Source organism: Lissotriton helveticus, chromosome 5_1, assembly GCF_964261635.1.
Source record: "Lissotriton helveticus chromosome 5_1, aLisHel1.1, whole genome shotgun sequence".
Lineage (NCBI taxonomy): Eukaryota > Metazoa > Chordata > Amphibia > Caudata > Salamandridae > Lissotriton > Lissotriton helveticus.
In genome coordinates this window covers 584,090,010-584,117,201 of record NC_136065.1, presented here as the reverse complement: position 1 = coordinate 584,117,201, position 27,192 = coordinate 584,090,010, and the positions used below count along the sequence as shown (strand labels likewise).

The 27,192-nt window shown below is 45.2% G+C and overlaps 1 protein-coding gene across 1 annotated transcript in view; it reads left to right on the top strand.

Annotated features, from left to right (window-relative positions):
* LOC144754748 (uncharacterized) overlaps positions 1-27,192 on the top strand; it is an 80,061-nt gene that overhangs the window by 32,269 nt on the left and 20,600 nt on the right. The window contains exons 2-3 of the mRNA XM_078642936.1: positions 12,780-12,996; positions 21,652-22,407. Of these exons, the coding sequence (XP_078499062.1) occupies positions 12,801-12,996; positions 21,652-22,407 (952 nt within the window). The 5' untranslated portion in view covers positions 12,780-12,800. The remainder of the gene's footprint in view (positions 1-12,779; positions 12,997-21,651; positions 22,408-27,192) is intronic.

The window sequence follows — 27,192 nt, the reverse complement described above, 5'->3', positions numbered from 1 at the left end:
AATACATGTACCATGATAAAGCAATGCACTCTAAGTTGTTTTCAAAATTGTCTGAGTGTATTGTCCTAGGTTTATTACCTGTTGTTACCCAAAACCAATGAAAACCCACTCATATCTTATACTTCCACAAGCAGGAGACCCAGTGGAATGCAAGAGACCCTGGGAATACAGATATGAGTCAAGCCTTGGCAGGGATATGTTCCTAGGTGAGGAATTAACATGTTTTAGGCTACTGATTGCTAAAAATCTGCCGAATGCCATGTTCAACATTATCTCCGCAGCAGCAGATCAGGGAGGTAAAGGAGTGGCTTGCACAAGTATATACATATGAAGAATTAGAATGTTTATCTTTTTAGGCTTTCCATATTCTCCTAGGTTTGATTTCTACCATCCGGTGACGCTCCTTCAACAATTATTCTACTACAATTCAGTTATATGTGCTAATATAAAATAAATATTGAATAGGCCACCTCCCCAAGGAAAACCCATATATATTCGGTATCTCCAGATTGCTTACATTTAGGGCAAGTTAAAGGATTTTATGTTTGTCCATTTAATAAAAGGCAACAAAATGCTAATCTAATTTCATAATAAAAATGAAAAAAGCACACATCATTTCATCTTCAGGGTGAAAAGAAATATTGAAGTGAAATCCCTGTATCTCTTTATCCTTTAGGACCATCTGAATCCTGCTCCAATTTAGGATAACGCTGTAGACACACCTCTTTAAAGAAACCTACAACACATTGAAGTAACAGTCCACCTCTACTCTCGAACCCAGCTTCCCCAACTTTTGATAATATCTGCTGCCTTTGGCTTCTTTGGTGCTATAAAAATATCATAAATATAGGAAGGTTGCAGCAATTTATAGCTCTGAATGTGCTGAAAACAAGTGGGATTAGTATTCAACTACAATTGTCATTTTGATGACTTGACATTCATGTATATGACCTCACAACAAATGCAAAAAAAACTATTGATGGACAGAATGCTGATCAATGACAAACATCCACCTCAGTAGAGCCATCTGGTTCTAAATCCATAGTTGTTTTGCTTCCCATGACATTCCAGTTTAAACCCAACCTTATGCAAATCACTCTTGACTATTTTCCCCATGGGAGCAGTCCAGCTCAAACTGCCAGGACAGTGTCTCCCTGGGCTGGAAACAAGCATTCTGGGACCGTTTTCGAGGTATCATCCCTCATCAGCCAAGCTAGCTTGACTCCAGTGGCATGGAGAGTGTGTGACTCACATCGGGGCATACATGCCCCACTCGGGGTGACAAATGCAATAAAAACTATTGATGGACAGAATGCTGATCAATGTCAAACGTTCACCCCAGTACAGAGATATGAGCCTAAATCCATAGTTTTTTTTGCTGTCCATGCCATTCCAGTTTAAACCCAACCAAATGCAAATCAGTCTTGTACTCTTCCCCAAGAGAACAGTCCAGCCCAAACTGCCAGGCCAGGTTCTTCATGACTGGAAACAAGCATCCTGGGACAGGTTTCGGGGCATCACCCCTTAACAGCAGGGCTAGCTTTACTCCTTTGGCATGGTCTTCACGAGACCCATGTCAGAAAACACACAGCTTCACTTCTGACACTCACTAAGCAACTCATTACACGTTGCCCAGTGTTTGGTACACTTTTAATTGCACCTGATAAAATCAGACTGCAGCATTCAAATTTATTAGGGCCAATAAATACTACCTCTTACAATTTTGGGGGAAATAGCACACACATTTTGGTGCTTTCTGTACCAAGATTTGCATGGTCTGATAATTACTGGGCATTTTTCCACTGGCAAAATGAGACAGGTTTGACCTGCCAAAATGTACCTGTGGAGAAGTGAGATGTGTGATTTTATGTTATGTTATCGGTGTTTTTATAGCGCACTAATCACATGTGAGGATGTCCATGTACTCTGTAGCAGGAGTGTGAGGCCAGCACTTGAGGGCTTACTGGAAAAGCCAGGTCATTTAGCTTCCTCCAAAAATCAAGAAGAGTGGAGGAGGGTATGACGTATTGTGGGAAGTTGTTCCAGCATTTTGGGACCGGGTACTACGATAAGTCGTTAGGGGCCAAGTCCAATATTGGCTGTAAAACATATAATCAGTAGTTTAGGATGGGGGTCTCCCACCGCTCATACCTGCAGTCTCATTAAAGGCATCATTCCCCCCTGCTCTTAAATCAGCTGCTGCAGAGCAGCAAACTAAACGAAGATCTCGCCAGCACCCCCTTGCTCTTCACTCCGGCCACTGCTTATAATTCCTATATATGATGTAGGAGAAGTTACAGCACTCTTCAGAATGAAAAGGAAGGAAAAGCAATGATTGTTAGGGCTGTCGAGGAGTCGGTGATATTTACTAACAGGTTGGTATTTTTGAGAAGTTGGTAACTCTGATTAAGAGACAGTAATGTGTCATGTTCTACTACTTATCAATTCTGCTATTGGCCTTCAAGACAACCAATGAGCGCAAAAAAATCCTCTCCTATCGACCGCGTACTGCATCCACATAAATGGCCAAACTGTGTCTTTTCCTAACTAAAGATCATTTTTAGAGGGCAAAACAGAAAACTTACCAGCATAACAGGATGTTCAAATATTTCTAAATAAAAAGAACCTTTCAAAACCCAGAATGGTGCTCGAATAAAAGGAAAATCATTGTATGGCACAGTGCTCTGGAAAAAAGTCTGGCTGAAGCTGTGCCAGAACAGACTGTCCCTAGGAACTAACTGACCCTGTAGACCTGTGTTTAGCTGAGGCATTGTATTTACCCACTGCCACATTTCACAGCAACCTCACTGCTACTTATCCATGTCTGGTATGTTTTAGATCTTCTGCACTTGAAACTTTTGAACACTTTGCAATCACTTTAATTTCTATTCAAGTGAGTAAAATCAGGTGATGAAAAAAATAACAACCCCCCTACCCCTCCAGGACCATGGTGTGTAAATATAGTATATGACATGTAGGGGTGCTGGCTAACATTTACAGTAAAATAGTGTTGCTTGACTTCGGTGGTTCATGAATTTAGACATTCTTTGTTGAACCAATCGCTACATAGGACCTGATTTAGCTCTTGGCAGACAGGTTACTCTGTCACAACAGTGATGGATATCCCAACCGCCAAGATGTAAATTCTCTAGGAAAAAATGGGTTTATATTTCGGCGGAAGGGATATCTATTACCATTGTGAAGGAGTAAGCCATCTGCTAAGATCTAAATCAGGACCACAGTTCTGTAGTTACACATTTAGATAAGATAGATTTGAGGAGTGAATGATGGTGAATTACTTGTTTGGGGTGCTAGCTTGACTGATAAAAAGATAGATGTGTGGATAGATTATTACGGTGGGGATGAATGGCCGTGGACCTCACTCTTTGGTAGGTGGATTCTCATATTATTAAATTAGAATATTTGATGTGTTGATAGCTCATTGATTAGTTGCATGTGGATAAAGAGGAATCTGCATGAGTTGCATGTTAGTTGATTAGTCTTTTATTTATAGACATATGAGGGTAGATACTTGATTAAATATTCTGGTGGCGGGACAAATGATGGGTGGTCTGGAGGCTGCTGGAGTGTCTTGGTAGCCACAAAGACACGGACTAGGCGGGAACTGTTGGAGCCTTTTATTGCACGTCTTCTCTCTCCTCTATCTATCGGCTAACTGCCGTCCCCAGTCCCCAGCTCCTCCCTTTCCGCCCACCCTCATTCTCCTTTGGGCAGGTCCTAGTGCCCCGTGCATGTGCACACATCGCTACATCTCCCCCCTCTGTAAAACAAAAACAAGAACACAACAATGCATCAACATTTTTTTTTCTTTCATGTCGCTGTAGATCACCACTTACAGTTCTTCAATGAGGCGAGACGGTTTTCTAATGGTCCGTCTGGGGCGCAACTGAAGATCAGGGATATCTCGCTCAGGTTCATCAGTAGTCCGCATCAATACCTGACTGTTGCTGAGCGGTGTCTCATGTCCATTGTTCTCAGAGAGTGGTTCAGTCAATAGTTCTTTTACACTAGGGCTGCATTTCTTAAAGTGTGTCACGTTCCTGGTGACTCCATCCGTTTAAGCGGTGATCATAGTTCCCTTCTGTTTCACAACTTTCAACGGAGTCTCATGATACTTGCAGTCAGTCTTTCTGTGCTGCTCTTGCCGTGCCAGCACCCAGTCTCCTTCCCGGATTTCAGCGTGAGAGGCGTTTCGACGTTCATCCGCATATCCCTTCATCTTTTCCTTCTTTAACTTGTCCACGCCGCAATTTCCTCATGATCAGAATCAGGATATGGTTCATTCACCGGGACATTCATCATGGCCAGTCTGGTGCGCACTGGCCTGCCTAGCATGAGGGTGGTCGGACACTTGCCTGTGGTGGAGTGGGGTGTGTTTCTGTAGGCACGTAGCACTTCATTGAGCACTATCTGTACACTCTTTCGAGTGAGGTCCGCTTGCTGAATGGCTTTCTTGACCGTGGCCATGAAATGTTCAACCATTCCATTCGCCTGGGGCCAGAGTGGTGTGATTTTCCGGTGTTTAAAGTTTAGGTGGTGAGCGAACTCGGCGAAGTCTTGGCTATTGAATGGGGGCTCATTATCCGATTTTACCACTTGAGGAATGCCCCACTCAGCGAAGACTTCATCTAGAATTGGTATGGCACTGGAGGCTTTGGTGGATGTGCAGAGTTGTGCAATAGGGAATCTGGAATATTCGTCCATGATGACAAGGACATATTGCCCCAACTTGAACGGCCCAAAGAAATCAACTGCAACGTGTTGCCAGACGCCATCCGGCAGTGGAGACGGATCACTGACAGAATATCGGCAGTCAAAATATCGACAGTCAAAATATCGAGGTAAAAATATAGAATGCCAGAATATCGACCTCCTATCTACAAACAGGTAAGTACAAAAATATCGACTCCAAAATATCGATAGGAAAAAATATAGACAGTCAAAATATCGATTTTTTTAAATATCTTAAAAGTATTTTTAAAGTACTATAATAATAAATATAACTATTTTAAACATACTTAAAATACTTAAATAAACTTAAAATTAATAAATAATTATTGTAACTTAAAAAATAAAAAAAATTAAACATATATATATATATATATATATATACATATTATTAACAAAACATATACAATATTTTTTCCGTAAGATAGCGACAGGTTTAAATTTACTATTCCAACTCCAGTGAGTGCAACAGTAGGGAAAGCGTTGGATAGCACCGGGGTAAAAATTACTATTCCCACTCCAGCAAGTGCAAAAGTAGGGAAAGCGTTGGATAGTGTAGGGGTAAAATTTACTATTCCAACTCCAGCGAGTGCAACAGTAGGGAAAGCATTGGATGGCGTAGGGGTAAAAATAACTATTCCAACTCCAGCGAGTGCAACAGTAGGGAAAGCGTTGGATAGCGTAGGGGTAAAAATTACTATTCCCACTCCAGCGTGTGCAACAGTAGGGAAAGCGTTGGATAGCGTAGGGGTAAAAATTACTATTCCCACTCCAGAGAGTGCAACAGTAGAGAAAGCGTTGGATGGCGTAGGGGTAAAAATAACTAATACAACTCCAGCGAGTGCAACAGTAGGGAAAGCGTTGGATAGCGTAGGGGTAAAAATTACTATTCCCACTCCAGAGAGTGCAACAGTAGGGAAAGCGCTGGATAGCGTAGGGATAAAAATTACTATTCCCACTCCAGAGAGTGCAACAGTAGGGAAGACGTTGGATAGCGTAGGGGTAAAAATTACTATTCCCACTCCAGTAAGTGCAACAGTAGGGAAAGCGTTGGATAGCGTAGGGGTAAAAATTACTATTCCCACTCCAGAGAGTGCAACAGTAGAGAAAGCGTTGGATAGCGTAGGGGTAAATATTACCATTCCCACTCCAGAGAGTGCAACAGTAGGGAAAGCGTTGGATAGCGTAGGGGTAAAAATTACTATTCCCACTCCAGAGAGTGCAACAGTAGGGAAAGCGTTGTATGGCGTAGGGGTAAAAAAAACTATTCCAACTCCAGCGAGTGCAACAGTAGGGAAAGCGTTGGATAGCGTAGGAGTAAAAACTACTATTCCCACTCAAAAGAGTGCAACAGTAGGGAAAGTGTTGGATAGCGTAGGGGTAAAAATTACTATTCCAACTCCAGCGAGTCAACAGTAGGGAAAGCGTTGGATAGAGTAGGGGTAAAAATTACTATTCCCACTCCAGAGAGTGCAACAGTAGGAAAAGCGTTGGATAGCGTAGGGGTAAAAATTACTATTCCCACTCCAGAGAGTGCAATAGTAGGGAAAGCGTTGGATAGCATAGGGGTAAAAATTACTATTCCCACTCCAGAGAGTGCAACAGTAGGGAAGACGTTGGATAGCGTAGGGGTAGAAATTACTATTCCAACTCCAGCGAGTGCAACAGTAGGGAAAGCGTTGGATAGCGTAGGGGTAAAAATTACTATTCCCACTCCAGCGTGTGCAACAGTAGGGAAAGCGTTGGATAGCATAGGGGTAAAAATTACTATTCCCACTCCAGAGAGTGCAACAGTAGAGAAAGCGTTGGATGGCGTAGGGGTAAAATTAACTATTCCAACTCCAGCGAGTGCAACAGTAGGGAAAGCATTGGATAGCGTAGGGGTAAAAATTACTATTCCCATTCCAGAGAGTGCAACAGTAGGGAAAGCGTTGGATTGCGTAGGGATAAAAATTACTATTCCCACTCCAGAGAGTGCAACAGTAGGGAAGACGTTGGATAGCGTAGGGATAAAAATTACTATTCCCACTCCAGAGAGTGCAACAGTAAGGAAAGCGTTGGATAGCATAGGGGTAAATTTTAATATCCCCACTCTAGTGAAAATAAATTAATCTAAGTCACATATTTATAAATTAATCAATTAATACATTTTAATTACCAATTGAGAATTAATTATTTATCAATTAAAAAATAATTGACAATTTATTTAAAATAAATACCAATTAATTAATTATCATGTTTAATTAATTATATTAAATTACTTCCCACCCTATTCCCCTATAAACCCACAACCCGCTACTACAAATAAAATAATATTATTCACATAATTATTAATTAATCAATTAATAATTGATTATCAATTAACAATTAATTAATTACCAATTAAAAATTCATTGACAATTTATTCAAAATAAATACCAATCAATCAATTGATTAACATATTTAATTAATTAAAATGAAATTACTACCCACCCTATTCCCCTATAAACCCACAACCCACTACAGAAAATAAAATAATATTATTCACATAATTATCAATTAAAAAATTAATTAAAATTAATTATCAATCAAGAATTAATTATTTATCAATTAAAAATGAATTAACAATTAATTCAAAATAAATACCAAATAATTAATTAACATATTTAATTAATTATAATTAAATTACTTCCCACCCTATTCCCCTATAAACCCACAACCCGCTACAGAAAATAAATTACTAAAATTAAAATATTTATCAATTAATCAATTAAAATTAATTACCAATTATATTTTAATTAATTACCAATTAATAATTGATTAACAATTAATTCTAATTAAGTAACAAAAAATAAAATAACATATTTAATTAATTATAATTAAATTACTTCCCACCCTATTCCCCTATAAACCCACAACCCGCTACAGAATTATATTACGCAAAAAGATAAATTAATATTAACTTACCTAAAATTCGATATTTTTGTTGTCTATACTATGTCTAGGTGATATTATGTCCATTCTATATTTTTGATTCGATATTATGTCCATTTTATTCGATATTAAATTTTTCTAGTCGATATTTTGGTGGTCTATATTATGTCTAGTCGATATTATGTCCATTCTATATTTTTTACTCGATATTATGTCTAGTCGATATTAAAAACTCGATATTTTGACTCTATACCAGTGGAGACATTTGCAGCGGTGCAGGGGGATCTGGACGGCTCACTTGCTGACACTGTGGGCAATTTTTCAACGTTGTTTCCACCATTAGGTCCAGTGTCGGAAACCAGACCCGCTCGCGTAGGGCTCTTTTCGTGGCTACTATGCCCCTGTGTCCTTCATGGGCTAGGTTGATGACCCCTTGTCTTAGTTGTTTTGGAATCACAATTTGAGTGTCTCTTAGGATGAGACCATTTGCCGCTATTGCCAATTCATCATGGACGTGTTTGAACGCGGACATTTCTTGGTCATTCCTCTGCTCGCCTTGTCCTTTGGTTTCTGTATGTTGCCAGCTATTGGTCTGTATGCGGCGTTTGACTTCCTGCAGGGTGACATCTGACTGGGTTGCCTCACAAATTGCTTCCAGTGGAACAGCAGGGGGTCTAGCCTGATCTACCACGAAATGGATGTATTCGTCCGCAATCGACTGATTGGATTTGCTGGTTCGAGTTGGGTGTCTGGACATGTAATCGGCAGGGTTTGCCGCCTTCCCCGGCTTGTGTACAATGGTGTACGTGTATTCTTGCAACCTAAGGTCCCATCTCTCTATGCGTGGCGGCGTTTTGGCTCGAGGGTTTCCAAAAATTGTGATCAGAGCTTGATGGTCAGTGACCAAGGTGAAATGCTTTCTAAAGAGGAAAATGTGGAAGTGTTCACAAGCCCAGACGACAGCTAAGCTTTCTTTTTCTGGCTGTGAGTATGCCCTCTCCGTATCTGTGAGACTCCGACTGGCATACGCTACGATGTGACGTTGGTCTTCATCTCTGTCATACTGTGCTAAAATGGCTCCTAACCCTACAGGGCTGGCGTCCACCGTTATTTTTGTCTTCCTTTTTGGGTTGAAGTCGGCCATGTTTTCAGCAGACTCCACTGCTTTCTTGATGTCTCTGAAGGCACGTTCACATTGAGTGGACCACTGAAAAGGTTGCCCCTGTTTGGTGAGAGCTCTCAGGAGGTAACTTATTGTGGCATAGTCTTGTATGCACCTGGAGCCGTAGCTGTCCATGACCAGGAACGAGCGCACATCTCCAACGTCACCTGGGCTCGGGGTATTATTTAGTGTGGCTACTTTTTCGGGGTCCGGTTTCATGCCATTGCCAGAGAAGACATGACCGAAGAATTTCAGCGTTGGTTTATGAAATTCACACTTATCCTGATTGATTGAGTGTGAGGTTGGCTTCCATCAGGGCATGGCAGTTCCGATCTAATGCTGTATCATGTTCTTGAGTGGTGGCCCCATATACCAAGATGCCATCACTATAGTTCAATACATGGGGAACATGATGGATCGTTCTCCTAATTGCTTCCTGAAAAATGTCCGCGGTCGATGACACCCCAAAACTGAGTCATTTGTATCTGAACAGCCCTACATGTGTTGAGAATGTTGTGATGTTTAGGGACCACTCATGCAACTCCAATTGGTGATATCCTTTGTTAAGGTCCAATTTTGAAAATATTTTGACTTCATTGAGTGACGTGATCATGTCACTAATGTGGGGGCCTGGGTGCCTCTCCCTCTCTATTGCGGTGTTAGGCGCTCTCATGTCAACACATAGATGGACTTGGTCCGTCTCTCCATTCTTTGGAACTACTACAATCGGAGAGACCCAGGGTGTTGGTCCATCAGTTCTCTCGATGATGTAAGCCTCAAGTAAGTCTTGGAGCTCCTTCTCCACAGCTTCCTGCAAGTGAAATGGGATTTCCGATGGTGTTGTGCCAATGGTGTGATTTGCTCATTGATGTGGAGTCTGATTTGGAGTCTGATTTGGCAGTTTCTCATCTTCCCAAGACCTTGGAACAGCTTAGGGAACTTCTTAGTGATGTCTAGTTTGTTGTCAACTTTGTATAGTATGTCCACCAGCTTTAGCCGCTCTGCGGTGGGCAAGCTCAATAAGCAGTCCACCTCAGGCCCATCGATGACATGGATGTAGGCTTGGATGGTGCGATCTTGATATGAAAGATCGGTCGGGAACTTCCCAAGACAGGGTAGTGGTTTCTTTGACATCCACGTATATACTCGCACATGGGCGTTGATCAATTTGGGTGGTGTGCTCATTCTTTGATATTCCGCTACAGGAACATAATTGAGCGACGCCCCACTGTCCAGCACAAACTTGGCATGGTGGGAACCAAATTTGATGTCTAGCTGTGGATATTCCTTTAAGCAGTTGGGATCCGCTACAAAACATATGCATTTGTCGCTGTCCTGCGAGATGGGTGATAGGGATCTTGAGCCTCTTGATGACAACCGTCGAGATCGATGTGTTCGGCAGGAGTGACAGCTGGAGTGTGACGACCCAGTGGATGAGTGTCGTCTATCCTGTACTGCTCTGGCATGGTGACGGCTGCTTGAGGGACGATATTGCCCGTTGATCATCCTTGTGGGAAGTTCCGCACACACTTTCGAAGTGATTGTCTCTACCACACTTCCGGCATCTTTGACCTAGCGCTGGGCATGTGTCTGCGTGTGGGAAATCGTAGCCGCATCTGTACCACTTTAGTTGTCGTTCTGACCTTTTCTTGGTGAGACTTGAACTTCTGCGCCGACGACTTGAAGGATGGTGCTGTTTTTTGGATCTGGAGGAGCGCACTTGTGGTGGGGAGCGTCTATGCACTTGTCGAGACTGCATTCTGAGCACTTGCTCACGTTTCTTGCTTCTCCCAGCCTCCATCTTTTTCGCATGTTCATCGGCTTGATCATTGACTCTCGTCATTTCTTCAATCTAATCTAGTTAGTAACTTTTCTTTAGCAGTTTGCGTCTCAAGGATTCTGACAAACAGCCTTCTATAATTCTCAATCTGAGGGCATCTTCCTTGGAAAAAGCGTCAAAGTCACAATATCTTGCTAAACGTCTCAGACGTGTGATGAATACACTCATTTGCTCACCTTTCTCTTGTGATGCCAGGTTAAATGTGTATCGCTCATAATCGACATTCCTTTTGTGCAAGAACTTGCGGTTGAGCGCTTCAGAGATGTCAGCGTATGCGGCAGCGGACGCAGCAGGCAACTCTTTTATGATCTTCCTTGCCTACGAGGTTCCTGAGAGCGATCAGTTGCTGTCCAGCTGTTGCAGTCACATGGGACCCCATCATGAAGTCCGTGAAATCTTCTAACCATTCTTGCCACCGAAGGCCCATACCCCCACCAGATTCAAGAGTGAGGGGCTCCGGAGGGTGCAGGAATGACACTCCCAACACACCCATGGGACCGGGCTCAGCATTTTCCTGACAAGCTCCAGACATCTCTGGAACCCGTCAATCAGTCATGGACTGACAAAGTCTTTTCTGTCGGTTCTTTGATCGGATTTGCCACTGCTTATTTAGTATGCTTCTTGCACTCACCAATGCTTGTTGACTTGTTTCATTACACTCGCCAATGCTTGTTTACTTGTTTCATTACACACACCAATGCTTGTTGACTATTTTCGTTACACTCGCCAATGCTTGTTGACTTATTTTGTTACACTTGCCAGTGCTTGTTTACCCGTTTCATTACACACGCCAATGCTTGTTGATTCGGTTCATTGCTCTTGCCAATGCTTGTTGTTTTGCTATGTTTCACTCGCAAATGCTTGTTTAATTTCGATGCATTACACTCGCCAGTGCTTGTTTATTTTGATCTCTTGCACGCATCAATGTTTGTTGGCCTTCAGGCTCTTCTGCCTGACCCCAAAATGGCTGCCGGCACTCCCAGACAGGAGATTGGACGAGGATGCCTGACTCTAAGATGGCCGCCGCGAGTTTCTCGTGCAGGCCGAGATTAGGGCCTTTTGCAGCCCGTACATCCCCCTCTCCCGCAACGTCGAGAGCGGCCAGCACTCACCCGCACCTCGTGAACAGCGTCGAGGACACAGCAGGTAAGGGGAAGGCACATCCAGGTAGCCTCAGACAGTATCAGCAACACCGGGGTTGGCTCCCGGTAGGCAGGTGACTACCTCTAGCAGCAGCAGCGCCGGGGTGGGTTCCCGGCCGACAGACAGAGCAGCGCTCCAGCCCCACAACTCGCCGCACCAGCATGATGCAACTGGGGTGAGCTCCCAGCAGGTATACCACACCTGCGAACAGCTGGGGTGGGCTCCCAGCGCGCGAGGACACTCGCGCGGCAACTCGACAAGTAGGGAGATAGGCGGTCCAACACACTGGACACGCCACACAACATGCACCAACACAGTTAGCCTCTTCTACCGCACCACCGCAGGTCCTGTGGCCACCCTTGTCGCCAGCTGTAGTGTCTTGGTAGCCACAAAGACACGGACTAGGCGGGAACGGTTTGAGCCTTTTATTGCACGTCTTCTCTCTCCTCTATCTATCGGCTAACTGCCGTCCCCAGCTCCTCCCTTTCCGCCCACCCTCGTTCTCCCTTGGGCAGGTCCTAGTGCCCCGTGCATGTACACACATCGCTACAGGTGGGAAAATGACCAGACAGATAGTTGGAAGGTTTAGTTTGTTGGGCATAATATTAAGTGTACATTATTGTAGGGCATATTATTAGGAGTGCATACAAAATATTTGATTTGTCATTATTTGTTGGTGAACTGGATAGATGTGTGGCTGTGGTTTTAAATAATATCATAAATGGATGAATATTTAATTTGAAAGGTGGACATATAGCTGGTGGGATAGGTTCTGCAGGAAAAATGGACGTGGCAGAATATTGATTCCATATGAGAAAAGACCATCAAGAGACTATGGTATTTACAACTCTATCGCACTTGCTTACTCTGCATAGTGAAACCATACTTGAGTTTGTGGTGTTGATCACAAATGAAATATGTTTGGATATTTGTATGCTATATCTTGAGCTCCCTGTTTATGATTCCTTGCAGGTCTAATACATTGGAGTAATCATGAACATTCTTCATTCCATTAATATATTCATGTTGGTAGTGTCTGTGGTCATTGCCGCCAGTGTTGAACCTAAGAAGGAATTGCAGCATGCCAACTCCTGCCCTGTGATTACATGTGCTGCTGGGAACAATGGTCTACCAGGCAGAGATGGAAGAGATGGCAAGGAAGGACCCAAAGGGGAGAAAGGAGACCCAGGTAAAAATACATATGTATTTAGCCTGGTTGCTTAGAAGCCTATTTACTACAGCAGTACATCTTTATTTATAGTGCCAATTCACTGTGGTTTCAAAAACACACACTCCCAGTGGTGCTGCGGCTTACTATTTGTAATCAGCATTGCTAAGTTTAGATCCTAATCAGCCAACCTTATGGGAGTGCATGACACAGCCTTTTGGCAGCATTGAGTGTGTGGTTGCAAAACACTTGCGGTTTACCACCTACTTCAAGTAGGTGGTAAGCCACTCGCAAATGGGAAAGGGTTCTGTTACAAATGGGATTTCTGGTTGGCTAGGGCATGACCCTAAGCCAGGCAGAAACCACCACTCTAGTCAGGGCAAGGTAGTTACATGCTGAAGATAACCTCTGCTCATCCCCTTGGTGGCTTGGCAAAACAGTCAGGCTTATCCCAGAGGCAATGTGTAAAGCGTTTGCGCAACACACTCACACAGCAGTGACACACTAGGCACACCACAAACAAAATTCCACACAAGGTTATATCAAAAATAGTCTTTGTATTACTCATAAAACACATTAGAATATAATCACATATATACACTGTGCCATCTGGCACTTGGTATGTTTTTATAGGGGTTATACACCACATGGCCTATTGGGCCACTGTCATAACCATCACAATTCACAGTTAGTGAAAACAACCAGTAACTACTGGTAAGGGTACACTTAGCACATTATTATGCAAAACATAATCAGCAACAGTGCACCATAATCACTTACAAGGTGCACCCACCAGCTGTGCACTATAGCATAGTACATTCCCTCAGCAGGAACCTTACAGTAGGGGTCACCCAGAGCATAACACAATTATGCACAACATCAGCAGCCGTGCACCTTAGTAACACCTGCCACAGTGTACCTCTTATTATCCCTTCTCATAAAGGTAATTGTTTATAGGCAACAAACTCTCTGGGAGCCCACTGGCCCCCAATCAGCAGTCCCAGATCCTCTGCGTTCACCACCTGGACTGTGCAGTGATTTCTGTGGAGGACCCTTCCTCCACCAAGGCTTGGGGCCCTCAGTCGAGGTTTACGACAAGCTTCGAAGACCCCACACAAGGCCTTTGCCCCCAAAATTAGTGGGGCCAAGGGTCACTCCAGTAGCTGACCACTACCATCAGGGGCAGCTGCTACCCTGGCCACGTGTGGTGACACCAACTCGGCTTCTCACCTTGCTATTTCCTCCCTTACATCCGAGGGGGGGAGCGCTGCTCCCCCTAGTGCAGAGCAACAAAAAGACTCATGTCCCAACGATGTAGCTCGTCCGGGATCCTTTAGGATCTCCCAGACCGCCGTTGCCAGACTCCCGGAATGAAGACACTGGCGCCTCTTCAGCCACATGGACAGCGCACTGAACACCTCGCCCACAACCAGGCAATTGCCTGACTTCCGGTTATGGGCACTTTCTGCCCTCAGCATCTGCTTCCAATGCACAGGCCCCACCCACAGTCAGGCTGAGCCTCTGACTGACTTTCGGCTCACTAGTAATTACAAAGCGAGATCTCTGCCTGCTTCTTGGAAATGGTGTGACTTCTCGATCTGCGCCTACCAGGCAATCATGCTACACGAGCCCCCGTCAGGGCTCCAAACCCACAGCACAAAGCAATCCTGGAGGGCTCATCATGCCACTAAGGGCACAATGCCCTTGTTAGGCCCCCCAGGACCCTGAATATGGAGCTCTCACCACGCACTGGGTTTAGAGGGCAGATCAAAAGAAAAGTACAGCACTCAGCTCATCTCCCACACGGAACCACCAACAAAGAGCAGGCAGCGCTTCCTTGCCAGACCTCCATAAGGGCATAGCTGGGCACAGGTAGACCAGCATACAGGGCCTCCCAGCAGAGGTCAGCCCATCCGACTCCTCAGGCAGCAACTGGGTCCCATGGTGGTTTCTCCTGTCCATCCAGCAGCCCGCTGGCCACAAGTCTCAAGTATGCACACACCCCTTTCAGGGGTCACAGCCCCAATATTTATATTACAAGTGTCTTTGTTCTCCCCCCTGGCACAGGGCTCTGTGCCCGGTCCAAACCATTTCTGGGGGGCACTTAACAAGTCCACAACAGTCCCCATTGTTAGTGTAGGCTCTGGCCCCAGACACACCACAGGGAGGTAGAGCCAGCATTGTGGAAGGCAGGCACCTATTCAGGGTCAGGTGCTACTCCTCCCACTACTCCAAATGCAGATCGACCTAGTCAGCCTAGCGCTGACTCACCCGACCCCTCTGGAGACACTGCACCTCCCCAGCCCCTGTCATCCAGAGCCAGACACGCAATACACAACAGGCAGGCATAAAGACACATAGGCCACAGAAATGCCCACTTCTAAAAGTGCCATTTCTAAAGTAGTGATTAAAAATCTGTGAACACCATTACACAGCATTTAGTACCACTATTCCAAACATACTAAACTTGATCACACCACCCCTCTCAGGATTTACCTCTGAAACATATATCAGGGAACCCCCAATGCATTCCTATGAGAGGGCAGCCTCACAGCAGTGAGAAACGAAATAGGCTGTTTGTCACTACCAGGACATGCCACACAGTTAAAGCATGTGTCCTGATTTTTACCTACATTGCACCCTGTCCATAGGGCAAGATATGGCCTACCTTAGGGGTGACTGATATGTAGTAAAAGGGGAGTCACAGACATGGATACCACTTTATGTGCCAAGTTACAGCGGCAGTAAACTGTGCGCACAAGCCCTGCAATGGCAGAGGCCTGAGACTGGTTTCAAAGGCTACTTTGGTGCGTGGCGCAAGCAGCGCTGCAAGCCCACCAGTAGCATATAATTTACCACTTTGCAAGGGACTGATAGGTGAATTAAATACGCCAAACATTAGTAGACCAATCTTACCATAGAGAGCACATGCACTTTAACACTGAACAGCAGTGATAAAGTGCTCAGAGTCCTAAAACCACCAACACCAGGTCAGAAAAATACCAGGAGGTCGGCAAAAAGTCCTGGGATGACCGTGCAAAAAGGTCCAAGTCCAACATGTCCTCAGGGGACCCCTTGCCCTTTGTGAATGGATGCGAAAATATTTATTAGGAGCAGGCAGTGGTGCCACGGACTACTGCCTACTCTTAAAAAATGAAACAGAAACGTTTAATTTTTCTTTTTTAAATACATCCCATTTCCCTTTAAGGAAAATGGGATGCATTCAAAAAAACTGCTTTATTGAAAAAGCAGTTATAGACATGGTGGTCTGCTGACCCCAGCAGCCACCATTTCTGTAAGTGCAGGCCATTCCCATTTGGTCAAAAATTGCAACCTGTCTCATGAATATTGATGAGGCAAGTCATTTGCGGCAAATTTGAGGACACGGAAAAGTCTGGCCCTGTGCAGTGCACCGCTGTGTCCCTAAGGCTTCTGCTGTATAATCAACCTACTGTTGGTTCATTCCAAAAATAAAACACGTAATCGCAAATCATTTTTTGTCAATTCCTATTAAATGAATAATAGACCTAAACGAAGTTCAAATGTCACATACAATGACCATCATCAAATTAAACATTTTTCAACTTGATAAAGCTCAAGTTATACGATTAACAAAATCCACATGTAAGAATGCATTAACACATGACCCAATGCATTTCGGGGTATTAAAAACCCTTCTTCAGGGGTACATATAGACAATTCACATCACAATTATACAATGATGGGCAACGGATAGCTGCCTCCCTCTGGAACCATGAAATAAAAGAACAAGAACAAAAACATATATCACTATACATATTCATCTTAGAGGTTGAATCACAAAGTGAGTGTCATTAGAATTTGCACCCGCAATGCCCAGTTTGTTTCAAAAACTGATTGATGACAACGACACAAACCCAGTGTGGTGCTCTGCCATACAAAGGTGAACAGAGCCGTGCTGCCCAGCGCTGTTTGGTGATTGTGAGGCTGAAATTCAACAACAATATATCCTCTGTGTACATAACAGCTGTCAGCAACCAAGACGTGTGGTGTCTGATGTGTACGCCATTACAAGGGTGATTTAAAAAAACACAACGTGCATTAGGTCAAGAACGGCCAATGAAGTGAAAACCAGGGATATCCCATTAATGCTTACCCCAGGAGATCGTGTTTGTCTTCAGTGTTCAATCGAACAAAAGACAACAATGGCCGTGTGAATAATTAAATAACTGCTTCCATTTGCTGAGACAGCCAGTGCCAAATTTCTGAAAATCAACGTCTCTCCAAAAGGATAATTCATCGCTCTGCAACTGTAAAGAACAAATGCAAGCACATTCATTTAGTGCTTACTCGTAAAATGGCATAAACCGATCCTTTGCCCAACGCATATGCGTGCCTCTTACCTAGATAGTCAGGCTTTGTGTATACGCTCTGAAAAATATAAAGCATCAATGCCCGTTATACTCTAATTCAGTAAAAGTTTAAAAGAAGGATACGCGTTTGTTCAAAGTTAACCGCAATTCACCTGTAGTGCATAGCAGAAGCGTAAACTGACGACTCGACCCCGTGATCACAGAATGAACGTGGAGAGACATTGATTTTCAGGTCTTCTAAAAGTTTCATTGAGCCCCGCCATGCCAGTGGACTGTTCTTTAGGTAATGCCCTTGCACATTCTATCTGGAAGGAAGAGGAGCTCAAAGTACACCTGGAAATGTTAGGGTTGTCTGGGTGAATATTTGCTACCACCAGGTCTGTAACTACTCAGGATGGAATCCAACAAGGGCTAGAGCTTGGAAGAAGGGCCTAGCTAGCTGCAAAGAAAGGGAAGGGCAGAGGGTATGGGAATCCACCCTCTGAATGTTTCCCAGTTGAGGTGGATGGGGCACCCACAGGGGCTGCCCCAGAGCCTACTGAGCAGGACATTGCTCCCCTTGGTGTCTTCCCAGAAATTGCTGGATGGCAAGTGGAAGGATGACCCGCCAAGGAGGAGTTCTGTAGGGCACAGAGAGAATGTCCAACCCTGGAGGGCATGAGGCAACAGACTGAGGTGATGCTTCTGGAACTCATTGTATTTACTGACAGGACAAATTAATTTACAGTGAGCCTAAGGCTCATGTGCATGGGCCCTAGTGGCCCCTCAAAGCTACAGGTCCTTCCTGCTAAAGCTGGCTGATGATATACCTCTGTCAGAACACCTGGGCCAAGAAAAGACCTTTACAAAGCTTGCCTTCCACTTTTATTGACAGAGGTTCAAGACTTCCTCTGCTACTTTTTGTAGGACTAGTGTGAACTGCCGGGCCTGTGGGAAGACAGGGCAGAGAGTAAAAGCACCCATTCTTCACTTGCCTGTCATTGGCACACTTTTGAGAGGGTGGGCATCAACATTATTGGGCCAATAGATCCCCAGACTGCTTCAGGCACCTCATTCTGGTGGATCATGCCACACAATACTCAGAGAACATCCCTCTGAGGACTGCAACTACATCTACAGTGGATAGGGAGCTAATGCGTATTTTTACCAGAGTTTGGTTCCCCATCACAGGTTCTGTGTGGCTTACAGGGGATTCAATTCAGTGACCAAGACTGATGCTCATCCCATCCCCTGGGCTGATGAGCTTATGGGCAAATTAGGGGCTGCCCAATACTTAAGTTCCTTAAGTACCTTTGATTGTACAACAGGGTACTGGCAGATTGCCCTAACAGAAAGAGCAAAGGAAAGGTCAGCCTCCTCCACTCCAGAGGGCCACTGCCAGTTTAGGGTGATGCCCTGTGGACTCAATAAGGCCCCTGCTACTTTATGGAGGTTAGTGAGTCATGTTCTGGTTGGAAAGTAGGCCATCAGTGCTGCCTACTTGAATGACTTTGTGGTCATCAGTAGCAGCTGGAAGGATCACCCTTTTCACCCTCAGGAACAGCTTCAGGCTCTGCAACCGGCAGTCCTTACTGTTGGGCAAGGGTAAGGTCCAGCCCCTCCAGGCCAAGATGGAGACTATAATGGCTCCTCAAAACTGAGACTGAGGTCAGCTCATTCTTAGGCCTCACTGGGTTCTATATGAGGTTTGTCAAGGCATATGGCACCATTGTTGCCACTTTGACAAAGCTGACTTCAAAGAAGTAGCCCAGAAATGTGATTTGGACAGAGGCATGCCAAGTAGCATTTGACTCCCTAAAGCAGGCCATGTTCACAGCCCCTGTTCCCAAGCCCCCTGACTTCTCAAGGGAATTTATTGTATGGATACATGCCTCAGAGCATGACATAGGGCCAGTACTTTCACAATGTAATGAGTAGGGCATGGACACAACCTATAGCCTTCATCTCCAGGAGGTTACTTCCCAGGGAACAAATATCGAGTGCTATTGAGAGAGTAGCTTTTGCTATGGTCTGGGCACTGAAGAAGTGGAATGCATACCTGTTTGGGATTCACTTACTGATTCAGACTAACCACAGGACCCTCAGGTGGCTAATGCAAATTATGGGGGGAATCCAAAACTGTTGAGGTAGTCAAATTCCCCAGAGTATAGAAATTCAGGGTGGAACATAGGGTTGGGGTACACCATGCCAATGCTGATGGACTGTCCAGGTGTTTCCATCTTAGTGATGAGAACTTCCTAGAGGTTGGGTAACTCTACCAACTCTCAGCTGGGGATGACACGTGTTAGACCTATTAGCGTTTGGGTAGTTTACCCCCAAACATTTTTCCTGCTTACCTCCTCTTTTTGCTGAATCTTTTTGTTGGCCTTAGGACTTTGAGAACTTTAGTCCTGCTGACCAGTACTAAACTGTGTGTGGTTTTGACCTAAACATGGTTATATTTGTCATATCAACAATTGGGATATTGAATGTATCTATAAATCCTTAGTAGAGTGCACTACCTGTGCACAGGGCCTGTAAATTAAATGCTACTAGTGTCCTAGTGGACCTGCAGCACCAATTGCGCCACACACACAGGTAGCCCTTCAAACCTGTCTCAGGCTGCCACTGCAGAGCCTATGTATGCAGTTTGACTACCACTTTGCATTTAACTCCCTGTGCCAAGTCTTAAACTCCCATCATATTACACATAAGTCACCACTAATGTAGACCCTTGGTAGCCCATAAGACAGCATGCTGTGTTAGTAAAATGAAGGACATGTACTTTTACGATTAGCATGTCCTGGTAGTGAAAAAGACCCACATTTGTTTTTCACTACTTCAAGACCTCCTTCTCTCATAGGTTAACATTGGGAATCCCTTATTACATCTCTAAGCTGTAATTTATGATTGAGAAGGAGTAGCCCTGTCATGTTTTAAATCTTTGGAATGGTAAAGATAAATCCTTTTTACTGATAAAGTTGGATTTAACATTACAATTTTTGAAATTCCACTTTTAAAAAGACGACCTTTCGCCACTCTTAAAGGTCTGTGTGCCTGCATCCTGTACATGTCTGGGGTGGGTGATAGATTTACTTTGTGCTTTCCCTCTAGACAGCCACACACAAGGGAAAGGTAGGTCTTTCTGAGTGCCCATCTGCATCCCAATGGCTTATCCTGGGCAGGATGGGAGGGAGGAGCTTACGCTTACACCTGAATAGGCAGTGTCCCGTCCCCACACAAAGGGGTAAAGAGGTTGATTACCTCCCTGATGTGAGTCTGGTGCCAATGCTGGGAAATAAACTTCTTTGTACTTCAAAAACCCTTCTTTGAAATCACCCCTACTTCAAAGGCACAACTGAGTATAAGCACTGTGTCTATAACCCCAGCAAGTCAGACACTTATGGACTTGTAAAGAACCTCTGCCAGACGCCCTACTGTGCTGCCATAAAGACTGCCACTCTGCTGGACTGCTGCTCTGGCAGAACTGCTCTTTTGCAGTGCTGCCCTGCTGCCTGCTGCTCTCTTACCCTGCTGAGGGAGAACTGGACTCTGCCTTGACCTGAGAGTGATCTCAAAAGGCTTGTTGGCTTGCCTCCTTTTGCTTACCCTGACTAGGATTGTGGTTCTTGCTTGGGCAGGGTGCATACCAGTGCCAGCTACAAATGTCAATTTCTATCAATTTCTTATAAATCGACAGATTAATTTCGCATGCAGTAGGTATATTTGGCAAATAGGCTTCATTGAACTCAGTCACCCATATTGTGGGAGCACTTAGAGATTGATCAAGGATCACCATCACACCACGTTTGGGGAAGGCCATGGCTTATGTCTCCCTGCCAGAGGATCTTCTGCCTATGGAGCGATCCCGGTCTACCCGCTACTTATTTCTGTGCTGTGAAGGAAACTATCACGGTGTCACCACACTTCATAGCACTGAAGGTGTTCCAAGTGGAAGCTTTGTTTAAAGTAGCAGCTCTATCAACTTTTTTGTATTGAGAAAACAAAGTCCCAAATTGTGAGTTTGTTTCATGAATACAAAAAAAATGCCCTAATGCGCAGGGAGTTTTCTCCCTGTTCCTGGAGGCCATTCAAGAAGTTATCTCTCTATATTTGGCAGACACAAGATGATACGTTTTTCAATGGACTGTGTGCACTATTACACTAAGCACATCTTGTTAATTAGTAGCTGTACCAAATTCTGCTTACAGTAATTTTAGCAATGTCTTTACTTCCAGCAGGCAGACAGGGAAATACTTTTAAGATTAGTGATGAAGGTTATGTATATACCTGTATACGTATACTGTATGTGTATAATCACTTTCTTTCTATGTTTAAATTCTAGGATTGCTAGGATCGAGGGGCCTGCAGGGTCCACCAGGTAAGGCAGGACCAATAGGACCATGCGGCTCAACTGGACCAACAGGTCTAAAAGGAGCACAGGGCATGATTGGGCCAAAAGGATCAATTGGTGCTACAGGACCAATAGGACCAGTGGGAAAAACCGGACCAGAGGGACCAGTAGGGTTAAAAGGCTCAGCTGGACCAGCAGGATCAACTGGAGTAATGGGTCCAAAAGGATCAAGTGGCCCACCAGGGCCATCAGGGCCTACAGGAGCTGTAGGACAAAAAGGCTCAACTGGAGCCCCAGGGTCACCTGGACCAGGAGGGCCAGCAGGACCAACAGGACCAGCAGGGCAAAAAGGTTCTAGTGGGTCAATAGGGCCAATGGGCCCAAAAGGCTCAATAGGCTCACCGGGACCAGCCGGACCAATTGGACAAACTGGAATAGCAGGATCAAAAGGAGAAACAGGGCTAAGCGGACCAACCGGACCAGCAGGCCAGAAAGGTGCATCAGGATCACCAGGTCCAACAGGAGCTGCAGGTCCCAAAGGCTCAGTAGGAGCAACAGGTGCAGCAGGCCCTAAAGGTTCAGGTGGACCACCAGGGCCACAAGGGGCAGTGGGGCCCAAAGGCTCCACAGGAGCAACAGGACCAGCAGGATCAACAGCTCAAAAAGGTGCAAATGGGTCGCCAGGCCCAAAAGGAGACCAAGGACTTCTAGGACAAAAAGGACAGAAGGGAGAGAGTGGAGGTTCTGGTAAGTGGAAGGCATGTTATCTTATGTTATGCTACATTAATTTGTTTAGTGCACTAATCACTGAGGGTGTATCAAGGTGCTTGGACAATTGTGGAAATTTGTTGTCCCCAAGGTGCATATACGAAGAGCCAGGTCTTCAGCTTCTTGCGAGAAGTGAGAAGTAGGCTTGAATGAGTTGAGGGTGGTTATTCCATGTCTTGGGTGCAATGTAGGAGAATGAGTGACCTCCAGCTTTTACTTTTGTATATGCTGTAAATATGTGTGATTGAGCGTGAGGCAGAGCATTGGTTCCTGTTTGGTTGGTGAAAGTAGGTGTGGTTGTTCAAGTATTCTGGTCTTTAATTGTGTAGGGCTTTGTATGGGTGTGTGAGACATTTGAATTGTCTGTGCCTATGAATGGGGAGCCAGTGAAGCTTCTTGAGGTACAGTGTGATGTGGGGGTGGTATGAGAGGTTAAGTATGAATCTTGCAGCGGTGTTCTGGATGGCCTGGAGTATGTGTAGGAGTTGTTTGGATATTACAGCATATAGAATGTTGTCATAGTCCAACCGGCTGTTAATGAGTGCTTGTGTGTCATCCCAATGGTGCTCTGAGGCAACCATTTGAAGATTTTCCCACAATGCATATGATGTAGAAGCAGGAGGTGCACACTACATTGACTTAAGCCATCATGTTGAGTTTGCCTAGGATGATCTCTAGAATTCGTGCGTGGTCTGTGAGTATTGATCCTAGCTCCAAGAGTCACCAGGTGGAGTCCCACAGGGAGGTCTTTTTGTCGAAGACCAGTACGTAATGTATTTTCAGAGTTGAGCTACAGGCAGTTGGTTCACATCCTGTCTGCAGTTGGTAAAGTTGGTTCTGGCTGTGATTTTTCTGTCCATCAGGTAGAGGATGAGTTGGGTATCACCGGTGTTGGAGAAGACGGTGATGTCTTGTGATCAGATAATGCTAGATAGCGGTGTCATGTATATGTGGAAAAGTGTGGGGTAGAGGGATGGTCCCTCTGCATTTCAATTTCATTGTCTTTGATGTGAAGGCTGTTAGCCTGACCCTTTGGGTTCTTCCTATGAAGAAGGAACATATCCATTTGACTGAGAGAAGATCCTTGTATGCCAATCTCGTGGAGTCTTCTGATGAGGGTGTGATTTGAGACAGTGTCAAAGGCCAGAGAGAGGTTGAGCACGATGAGGGATGCTGTTTCTCCTTCTTCAGGGATGATTTGAATGTCATTGGTGGCCATGATGAGTGCTGTTTCACCGCTGTGGTTCTTTCTGAATCTTAATTGAGTGTTGTTTAGAAGGTGAATCTCGAGGTGAGCTGTGAGTTTCTTGTTGATGCCCTTCTTAATCACTTTGCCTGGATAGGGAAGCAGGGAGATGGGTCAGAAGTTGCTCAGTTGTTTGGGGCCGTCTTTGGGTTTCTTTAAGAGGGTGTTGATTTCAGCAAGTTTCCATTTCTGGGAAAGTTGCAGACGGGACGGAGTCATTGATAATTTGGTTCAGGGTAGTGTTGATTGGTTATGTTCTCAGGTAGTAGTGGTTGTTGGGGCATGGCTTCGTTGGGGCCCCTCAGTGGATGGTGCTTTTGACTGTATCTGTGTCGTTTCTGATGAGGGTTGGTTTATTCATTCAGGTAGCCATCTTGGTTGCTGGTGGGTAAGTCAGCAACAAGTTCTCTGAGGTTGGGTTGTGCAAAGTTGCTGTTACTGTTAGCAATTTTGCTGTGGAAGAAGTTAGATAAGTTGTTGCAGAGTTGTTAAGAGGCAGCAATGTTGATGACAGTGGCTGTGAGCAAGGTGAAATCCTTAAAGATCAAGAGCTCCTTGTCATAGATGGAGCCTTCTTCGATGCGGTCCACTAGTGCTTTATATTGTTGTCACTTATTTGCTGATAATAGAGTCTGAAAGCAGTCTTGTTGGTAGTTCTTTTAGTGGTGTTGTGGCTGGTTCTTTCTAGCTGTTTGCAGTGCTGTTGTTGTGTCTCAGACGTCTTCTGTGTACCAACTGGACTGCTTGTATGATCTACCATGCTGGTTGGGTTTGATGGGTGTGAAGGAGTCGTCCCAGGTCTTGATCCATTTGTTGTTGCCCATGTCAAGGTTGTCTATGGGGTTAGGTTGATTTGTTTCAAGGGCACTAATCCAATCTGATTCGGTGATTTTGCCCCAACTGTGGCTTGGAATGCTGAACCTGGTAGGGGTGTTAACTTGAGGTGTGTTGATTTGGAAGTGGATGATGGTGTGGTTGGTCAGTGTGAGTGGTGCGGTGGAGTTGTATTTGATGCTGTCCCTTGTGGTGAAGATGAGGTCCAGTGTGTGTCCTGTACAGCCGTAGCCACTGCAGGTAAGAGTGGTGGAGGGTGGGCCCGGCTGGGCTTTGGGCCTGATTAGCATGTCCACAGCGACACTAAAGTCGAAAAACCAGAGAATCACAGCAATAAGTGGGGGTAACCATAGGAAGCAGACCCAACTCTCCTACACAACCCCCCCAAACGCAGGGACATTAAACTAACCATGACCAGTTGAGTCTTCATGTTCTAAGTGGAAATATCTGGAGAGTCCATCTGCATTGGCGGCATGGTTACTCCCAGGTCTGTGTTCCACTGTATAGTCCATCTCCTGTAGGGAAATGGACCACCTGAGCAGTTTGGGATTTTCACCCGTCATCTGTTTTAGCCACAAGAGGGGCTTATGGTCTGTCTGAACTGGGAAGTGAGTACCAAACAAGTATGGCCTCAGCTTCTTAAGGGCCCAAACCACAGCAAATGCCTCCCTCTCAATAGCTGACCAACGTTTCTCTCTAGGGGTCAGCCTTCTGCTAATAAAAGCTACTGGCTGGTCTTAACCTTCATCATTCAATTGTGATAGTACAACCCCTACCCCCAACTCAGAAGCATCTGTTTGGACAATGAATTCTTTGGAGTAGTTTGGGCTTAGCAGAATGGGAGCAGTGCACATGGCCTGCTTCAGGTCATCAAATGCCATTTGACAGCTGACTGTCCACTGAACTTTCTTAGGCATTCTTTTAGAAGTTAAGTCATTAAGGGGTGTCACAATGGAAACATACCCCTTGACAAATCTTCTATAGTACCCAGTCAGGCCCAAGAAAGCTCTGACCTGAGTCTGGGTGGTTGGAGCAACCCAGTCCATTATGGTTTGGATTTTGCTCTGCAATGGTTGAACCTGGCCTCCACCTACAAGGTGGCCCAGGTATAAGCATGGGCGGATTTTGCGGATCCACGATTCACGAATTTGCGGATTCACGGATCGTGGATCCGCAAAATCTGCGGATTTTGCGGATCTGCTGATTTGGGGGCGGGGCTTCCTCGAGTGTGTGGGCGGGGCCAAACGGACGGGGCTTCCATGCGAGCGCACATGCCTCTTGTGTGTATAAAAGGTCAGAGACCGATCAGAGCAGCAGATTAAGAGACAGAAGCCCCTGGTCACAGGAACAGCACGGGGATTGTGCTCTTAGAAGTCAAAGATGCAAATGCCACGATTTTTTTTGGGCTGATGAATGAGTCACCGCATTTGCGCTTCAACTAGTTCCAGCGACCAAGTGTGTGTTAATGCAATCGCGCCGAAGTGCGCAGGGGTCCCTTGAGTGAAATGTCCATCATAGTGGGTAAATGGCGGGAAGACGGTGCACACCTCGAGTGTGTGGGCGGGGCCAAACGGACGGGGCTTCCATGCGAGCGCACATGCCTCTTGTGTGTATAAAACGTCAGAGACCGATCAGAGCAGCAGATTAAGAGACAGAAGCCCCTGGTCACAGGAACAGCACGGGGATTGTGCTCTTAAAAGTCAAAGATGCAAATGCCACGATTTCACGATTTTTTTTGGGCTGATGAATGAGTCACCGCATTTGCGCTTCAACTAGTTCCAGCGACCAAGTGTGTGTTAATGCAATCGCGCCGAAGTGCGCAGGGGTCCCTTGAGTGAAATGTCCATCATAGTGGGTAAATGGCGGGAAGACGGTGCACACCTCGAGTGTGTGGGCGGGGCCAAGCGGACGGGGCTTCAATGCGAGGGCACATGCCTCTTGTGTGTATAAAAGGTCAGAGACCAGCATCACAGCGGATTTCCGATGGTATATTTGGGAACAAGGCACACCTGCAAGTGTTTCCTGTTGAGGTTTATTTTTTGTGCCAGGACCGTCGTGCCAGAATGAACCCTGCCCTTCAAATTTATGCAAGAAGACACTGTAAATAATTTACGATGGCGCCGGCAAGCTGCCAGCGCCATCCTGCAAAAGTTACTTAATTAGCTTCAACAGGAAGCTCCAACTGATAAAATAAAGCAGGCGCTCGAGCCCCTGCTTTATCTTATCTGTTAGAGCTTCCTGTCGAAGCTAATTAAGTAACCATTTGAGGATGGCGCTGGCAGCTTGCCGGCGCCATCGTAAATGCATTAGGCTTGAACTTTTGACCGCAAAATCCGCTCCGATCGCGGATTGCGGATTCTCGGTAAATTCGCGAGAGTTCGCGGATCGCGGATTTACCGAAAATCCGCAAAATCCGCGATCGGAGCGGATTTTGCGCTCATGCTTACCCAGGTACACAACCTGACCACCCTGCCCTATCTGGCACTTGGTAGCCTTAATAGTTAGGACTGCCTATTGCAGGGCCTCCAAAACTTTTTTTCAAGTGGATCAGGTGATCTTCCCAGGTGGCACTAAATACAGCAATATCATCAAGATAAGCTGCACAGTAGTCATCCAGGCATGAGAGGACTTTGTTCACCAACCTTTGAAATGTGGCAGGTGCACTTTTCAGACCACAGGGCATC